The sequence below is a fragment of the Elgaria multicarinata genome, chromosome 7 (assembly GCF_023053635.1).
Source record: "Elgaria multicarinata webbii isolate HBS135686 ecotype San Diego chromosome 7, rElgMul1.1.pri, whole genome shotgun sequence".
Taxonomy (NCBI): Eukaryota; Metazoa; Chordata; class Lepidosauria; order Squamata; family Anguidae; genus Elgaria; species Elgaria multicarinata.
The window spans coordinates 39,962,616-39,970,660 of record NC_086177.1 but is presented as its reverse complement, the minus strand read 5'-3'; the positions used below and the strand labels follow the sequence as shown (position 1 = coordinate 39,970,660).

General features: G+C 41.2%; 1 protein-coding gene across 4 annotated transcripts in view; it reads left to right on the top strand.

The window, feature by feature from the left end:
- The first annotated feature begins 47 nt into the window (after positions 1–47).
- The window catches only part of GPLD1 (glycosylphosphatidylinositol specific phospholipase D1), a 38,394-nt gene continuing 30,396 nt past the window's right edge, over positions 48–8,045 (top strand). Inside the window, exons 1-2 of one of the 4 annotated variants that reach the window (XM_063130446.1) lie at positions 124–210; positions 2,834–3,179. In XM_063130446.1, coding sequence (XP_062986516.1) covers positions 2,957–3,179 — 223 coding nt within the window. In that variant the 5' untranslated portion in view covers positions 124–210; positions 2,834–2,956. Of the gene's footprint in view, positions 211–2,691; positions 3,180–8,045 lie in introns of those variants that run through there. The other 3 variants (XM_063130448.1, XM_063130447.1, XM_063130445.1) reach the window with 3 other exon arrangements.

The following is an 8,045-nucleotide window of genomic DNA, read 5'->3' as shown; positions in this document are numbered from 1 at the left end:
AGCGTGGGGCGGGCTAGTGCAAAGGGCCCGCTAAGCGGTCGGGCAGCGCCTCTCCTTGGCTGCTTCGCCAGCGAACTGCTCAGGCGCTGAACTAGGCCTATTGCAACCGCAGCAGCAGCGGCGATATGACTTGGGAGTCCCTTTCTAATGCTGCAATACTATACACACTTACCTGGGAGTAAGTGTAATGGAACTCAATGGGGCTTGTCTGTGAGTAGACACATGCATAGGATTGCACTGTAACTCCGTTAAAATACAGTGGTGCGGGGGAGGAGGGTTTTTAGTTTTAAATCCGAGGGCACAATTGGAATTTTAGTCATCCTGGAACCATCCTGCTAGGACCGATTTGCTGTTTGCATAGAGGAGCCTTGCCCTGGTGCCCTCTGGATGTTTGGGACTTTAACTCCCATCAGCCCTAGCCAGCATAACTAATGGTTAGGAATTCTGGGAGTTGTAGTCCAAACCATCTGGAGGGTACAAGGTTGAGGAAGGGTAATATAGGCTGTGCTGTACAGTGGATATGCAACACCCATACCATAGCTATGAGTAGTCTTCAAGCTTTTCAGATCCAGACCCCTATGTATTTATTTATTTATTTATTACATTTTTATACTGCCCAATAGCCAAAGCTCTCTGGGCGGTTCACAAAAAGCTCTCTGGGCGGTACTATGTAGTAGTACCCTTCCCCAACCCAGCTGTGTCCTGTTAGCTAGGAATTATGAGACTTGCAGTCCTACACATCTGGAGGGCACTGTGTTGGGGCAGATTGCTCTGCTGATCCCAACACATCAGCTGAAGACCAGTGTTACAGATGTCCAAACTAAGCCAGGATGTGAAAGGAACTCTTTCGCCCTGGGATAAGTGGGTTATCTGGATCATTCTATGAGAAAGGTTTTGCTATAGCACAGGCATAGATGTTTGAATCAGCAGCAATACCTGCAATTCGAGTCACTGCAACGTATATGAATTTCAGTAGCTCACAATATTGAAATTCCATGGGTACATTTTACTAGGAACTCCTAGTGTTAAGTGTTAAGCACACTTTAAAAACAACAACAGTGTGCATAATACTGCCACTTTTATTTTGATGGAAAAGCAGCTGTACAGCAGCTGGGGTTTTTTTGTGAGGAGAGATGTTTAAAGAATAAACCGCATTCCCTTTTCCCTACAGCAGCGGGTGGTAAAGTGGGGGGGAATCACTAGCCAGGAAGCCCCCTAGAATCTCCCCCTTCATATTTTCTTCACTGAGCTCTGCTGCTATTCCTACCCTCTCTCACACACTGGGGCAGGGAGGATCGGGGCCATTGTGCACCTAGAAAAAATCAGAAACAGCTGCCTCTGCCTGCTCACTTGCCTTCTTTAGATGGTGCAACATAGTATAGACGGTCAGTCATGGCAAGTGCAGCCCCTCATTGGCTGAGTTCAGACGACATGCTAATCAAGGATTGCTTCCCGTTCTGTTCCCAGTTGATAAGCGTGTCGTCCAAACTCAACCATTTTCTCACCTGCATTCTCCTAGGTGATACGGTGATGGGGTTGTGAGGGAGTGAGAAGATAAGCTGTCTGCTCCTTCTATGACCAACCCGCTGCGCTGCACTACCCAGAGAGAAAGGGGGCGACTCCATGGCATTTATGTTACGGAGTCCCACAGGGTTCATTCTACTCCCATGCAGTGTAATATCTATAGGAAGCCTCTGGAACTTTTCTAGTTGACACTTTAACACTCTGTTCCTACTTCCGATTTTCATGCAGAATTAAAATTGGAGCTCTACATAGAATATTTTTCTTTCCTGCCTTTCCATACTTTCTGTTACATAACCTCTAGGTGGAGCTGTCATATAGTGGAATAAAGCAACTGCACTAGTGGGGACTAGTCCTTTGTTTTGCTTTCACAAAAAATACTGGATTCTCTGTGCACCAAAAAACCCTGCAAAATTGCTTTTAAAAGTCAAACATGAAACTGGCTGGTGATGACATCATTTAAAGCACCTTTGTAAAGAACTGTGAATGAGGAATGACGAATGCACAATAAAAGCCTTGTCTATTATTATTATTATTATTATTATTATTATTATTTATTTATATAGCACCATCAATGTACATGGTGCTGTACAGAGTAAAACAGTAAATAGCAAGACCCTGCCGCATAGGCTTACAATCTAATAAAATCATAGTAAAACAATAAGGAGGGGAAGAGAATGCAAACAGGTACAGGGTAGGGTAAGCAGGCAGTGGGTAGGGAAAAACTAACAGTAGAAAGTAACAGTAGAAGTCTAAAAAAGCTATGGGGGAGTTCATCTGAAGATTTGAAATGAGGTGTCATCACTATACAATATGACATTCAACTCTATTTTCCTCTGACATTGGACACAGGAGAGGCTGTGCACTTACTGAACCAGTGCTTGGATTTGGTAATGGACTGGATAAGGGCCACGAGCAGTGGGTAGGCAACCTGGTGCCTTCCAGGTGACAACACCCCTTCTCACCAGTAAGTGTTGACCTGGGTGTTTTACTGATACCACTACTGCAATAGTAGACAAGGGACACTTTCAGACAAGTCTTTTATTACGCAATTGCTCTGCCTCATACATGGAATTTTTCAGGAATTCAGACATCGTTCTTTTCCATTTATAATTCTCTGTATTTTCCTATCACTTCTTTTTCCTTTCTACAGAAAATCTGATAAGGCGGGAAAGATGGACTAACTACCGTATGTAGTGTGTTTTGATTGATAGTGCTAGGGGCTCTCCATCTGGAAGCACCCAAGGGCTCAATGAGTAGTGATATGCTGAGAAAGTAGGAAGGAAGATAACATATCTTTTTTCTGTTCTAGGCAGGATTTCACATAAATCAATGGAAAATAAAGTATTAAGTTTCAGCTGGGCTGATTCTTGTCTGTAAAACAAGACAATCCATCAGCTGATACAGAAAAGCTGGCAAACATGACATTTCAATCATGAGGGCTTTAGCACTTGTGCCAGTGACATATTTGATTAAGAAAGGCACTGTAGCCCATATTTCAAAGGTCGCTGTTGTCGTATTGAAAGCATTTTCAAACTGGTTTATAGTCCAGAGTATCAACAGCATGGAAGCTTTCAAGTTTCTCTCTATTCTGGCTGTATTTTGCACGTTTTGCCAAAGAGCTACGACATGTGGCTTGTCAACACACATTGAAATAGGTAAGATACAATAATAATAACTGCATGAGTATTGTAAAAAAAATACCATAATGAATAATTTATTTAATCTTTGGCAAATAATTTATTTAATCTTTGGCAATGACATACACACCTATAAACTAAGTATGACTTTAATGGTGCAAATACGAAGCAAATTGCTGAATAAAATACTGTATTTATCACATTGTTTTAAACAGATAGCAAAGCTAGAGCTGGATGTCTCTAGAGGTAGTTAAATAAGCCATGATATTAAAATAATGCAAAACTGACATTTCTTATTAATAGTCAATAGAGAGCACATATATGCTATGTACTCAGTCATCTGTGCTGAATGTCAATGTTCTGGATTTATGTATGTTTGCATGCATGAGGTGCTAAATGTTTTTTGTGGGTCTAAGCCTTTCTTTTGCAAATTGTACACATCTTGTGGTTTATCCAACATTTCAGAATTTTTTTGAAATATCAAATGTGGAAAGAATAATTGAAAAATTAGGCATTTCTTTCAACATGGTATTGATATAATTGTGTTTATCTCCAGGTATTTAGGAGTTTTTTATTCATGTTTTTGCTCTGGTAATTTGCATAAGTATGCATATAGTAATTAAGTATTTAATTATGTGAAATTAATTTAAACAAGATCGACATATTTAAAGATCTGAGCATGATAAAAATGATAATAAACGGGCTACCAAGATTATTATTTTTGTTTAAGAATTTTCCATTTTCTTTTTCTGCACAAATATTGGTATTATGGCAAAAATTATATTAGATTCTGTATGGACAGGTAAACATCAAAGAATTCCTGCTGATATGCTTTATAAATCAGCAAATAAAAGTGCTTTAGTCTAGGATCTTCCACAGACTCCTATTAAAAAAAAGATGTGCAGACAATCTTGAAGTTTATATGTGTTTCAGACCAATATAAGAAAACATTTAACTTGGGTAAATGCCCATTCTGGGTAAATGCCATTCTTGTGCACAAATTCTGTAGCTGCCATTTCCCAAGAAGGTTGACAGGTGAATGGAGTTACGCAGTAACTCATGAACAAATGCATGTAAAAAACTAATGTTGGTGTCAAAATATAAGATTTTTTTTTAGTGAAGATTAGTAGAAGTATCCCCTTGTATGATCTAGTGAACAGAATGCTGGACTGGGAGCAGGAAGACTCGAGTTCAAATCTCTGCTCAACTGTGAAGCAAAAGGATGTACTTAGTCAGTCACCATCTTTTAGCCTAACCTACCTCAACAACGCGAATGTTTCTTATGATTCAGTATTCTGAAGTGGATTCAACCAGTGGCATACATTTTTGACTGATAATTGCAAGTACATCTCTGAACTTAGGTTTGTTATGTAAAATGCATTGTGAGACAGCTTTTCACACTTGCATAAAGTACAGCATATCACCAAGAACCGCTTGCACGTGCACATTCTCTAGAAGCATGTTTTGCACCCACACATGCTCATCAGTTCTTCTAGGAAAGACAAGACACCCACAAAATATCATCTTCCTCCCAACTGCAGTCCAGCAGATTCAGCATTGCATAGTCATCATGATCCAACTAGTGGAGGACTAGTGGCCCTCTAAAATCCAGGTGACATTGGGGTGTGGCCATGCTCCCTGATGTCATTCAGTCTCTGGCTGAAGCACTGAAGAGTTGCTCTGGCCAACGCTTTGGTCAGGGACTTAGCTTTTGGTGTACGTGTGCTTTCCCTGGTAGCTACAGAATGCATGCCCCAGGATAGGCATATCTAACCAAGTTAAATATTTTCTTACATGGAGCTGAAATATATACAAACCAAGATTCTCTGCACGCTATTTTTACAGGGGTCTATGGCAGATCGAGGACTAGTTTGGCATTTCCTAGTATTAATAGATATATTATGCAGTGATTGCCTGAACACATTAGGGAATGGTATATTTCACAGATAATTACAGGGAAACACGGGAGTGTTTCCCTGTGTTATAGGCGATCAGTGAAAAGAGCATCCCACCATGTTAAGGCTGAAATTGGGGGTGGGTCATTCTGACGTTCATAAAATGGAAAATGTTTCACCAATCTTTCTGAAATGGAGACCTGCCAGAAAGAAATGCTGGTTTTACTTACCCTGCGCGTTTCAAGAAGATTTGTGAAATATTGAGGGCAGGATGGCAGTTCAAAGTACAAAAATGGGGAAAACCTCTCTTGCTCAAAATGGCCTACTATTTCCGGGTGGCGATGATTTTTTTGCTCACTAAAAGCTCCGAATTGGGACCCTTACCCTTCAAACCAGTGGTGGGATCTTGTCCCCCTGTCCTTCTAGTTGGTGGAATGGCTTTTCTTTTTTCAAAATTCGCTTCCATTGTTTTTCTTTGCCCCATTAAAGTGAGTACAGACTCATAACTCCTAAATGGAGCATGCTCAGTAGCGTCGCTCTCCCCCCTCCCTCCTGTTTCAAATAGATTGGAATGTTGGAAATAAGATGGCCGCCTGGCTCATTTATTAGGAGCCATTTCCTTCTGCAGATAAGCCAAGGCCCTGTCTGGGCCCTCTCCTTCCTCACAGTGCTGTGGAGGCCAGGGAGGGAGAGAGAAACTATATCTGCCTTGCTTGGAGGGAGGCCCTTCCCTGGCCTCCAAGGTAAAAGAAAACCTGGCTGGCTCAGGTAGGGGTTTGATTGACTTTGTTGTGTGTCTGTGATTGTGAAGAGGGAGGGTGTGTGTGTGTTTGAAGTGCTGGTGCATGCTTCTTAATTCAAAGTAAAGAATATATGGCAAACTTTCCTTTGGGGTGGCAGTTCCTCACCCAAGCCTCTTAAAGTTTAAACTTTATGGAAATGTTATGGAAAAATAACTGATTTCCCACTACTCCCTTCGCCCATCTCTTCTCTCCCATCCGTCTTCCAAGATCCCTCATTTCCCTTTCCCAAAACGCCACCCTTGGGTAATTTCTAAGTGATTTAGATGAGTAGAATAGACCCCCTACTCCCAGGTAAGAGAGAAAGGTCCCATTTACCTATTTGGGTAAGGTCACTTACTCAGGGGTAAGGACGAGCCTTAGCCACTGGTTAAATCACCAGGCGCTTGACACACCCACACACCTCTTATTTCCTTTCCCCACAGATCAGTGGGAAACCAGGGAGAGAAAAAGAGGCTGGAGAAGGATGGTTTATACTTGGATCCTATACATGTCTTCTCAGAAGCCAGTGCCACTGAGTTTACTAGGGCTTCCCCCCCAAGTGGTATAGGATTGCAAACTAATCTCATCTGAAAGGATTTCAAGACACCCAAACTAATCTTTTTCTGTTCCTCTGTCACTCTCATGAGATGATGTATTGTGGAGGGATTGTGGGGAGTGAACAGTATATTTTGTATGAACACATTTTAAGAAAAAACATTGGTTCTTTGAAGGGCAGGGTATTTACCAAAAGCTGAAAGTGCCAGCCCTTTCTCTGGTTCTACATCTCCAACAAATAGTGCCCCTTCTGTTATCAATCGTGCTGCTCTATGCGAGATGTGTGTGAGAAAAAAATATTGCGTAGCCCCTGTATTTGGTAAGGATATAGAACAGCGTTCCCTATCCTGCTGTCCCAGCTTTCCTGACCATGGGACATACTGACTTGCAATGATGGGAGTTGTAGTCTAACACCTTTGGAGGGCACCAGGTTGGGAAGGGCTGCTCTAAACAAAAAAAGAGAAGTAGGTGGCCCTAAGTTGTTCGTCATCAGTTTTCCACAACCCCACCTCTGCATATCTTATTCTCCATCCTGTCCTCATGGTTTATATCTGCTTTGGGAGAATGAGAATTTCACTGGCACTTTCTGCCTCCTTAGGGAGGATATGGCGTTATAGGCCTGTGAGTCTTAACTCTCAATTTCCCTGCTTTTTGGAGTTTGGTTGAAAACTGTAGAGCCTTTAACGTTGTTTTGTAAACCGTAGGTTTTTTGTTTATTGAATATTAATCAAGAATGAAAAGGTCTTTCTGTACTTTTACAATGCATTACCTTATACTGAGGAGGAAAAGTCACTGAAAAATAATCTAACCCATGTATGGAGGAATCTATTCTATCTAGTAGGAGTTCAAGTTGATCTTTAGTCCAGTTTTATTACCACTATGAGCCATATTAAGTAATAATTAGGGAAATTATGGGCAGCAGTGAACTTTGTAACATTCAGTGCAGTTGTGAAGGTTTGAGGCCTACACAGGCTTGGGTTTGGTTTAAACCTGAAGGCCCCAAAATCTCCTGATTGGAGGGGGCATTCCTGAGTTTCATTTCCCCGCTAAAGGAGGTAAGTTTCATTTCCCCAGTTTTAGGTCACCTGATTGTATATTTTCAGTTCTGGGGGAGGGTATAAAAGGGGGTGGAACTAACTGTATGCAAGAGAGAGCCACAGAGAGAGACTATGAAGAACAGCCCTGAGAAGGCTGGAAGGGACTCTAGGCCAAAGCCTACAGGTGAAAACGTATCTAGCCTAGAGGAAACTGCAGTTTTATTTCTATTATAAATGCCCTTTGAAGTCTAAAAGCTCTATTTAAGTAAAAACCTTAGTTTATGTGATTTTGCCATTTTAAATAACATAGTAAATAATTTGTTAAACCTGGTTGTTTGGAGTGTCATTTACACCACATCTAAGGCCTAAAACCCATGTTACTGAGAGGGGAAGGTAAAAGGTAGAAACTTGACATCTGAAGGAAAGAAGGGCTCTTAAAGAGGCAAAATACCTTTCAGGAGCTGATGAAGGGGTCCAAGTAAAGGTGGAACCTTTACAGCAGGATTATGGGATGTAATGGAAGGCACTAATAATATTATTATGAGATTGTTCTTTCCATGAGACAAAGTTTTCCTATCAGCACTTTCAAGTTAGATGTGCTTTATATGTGTTATT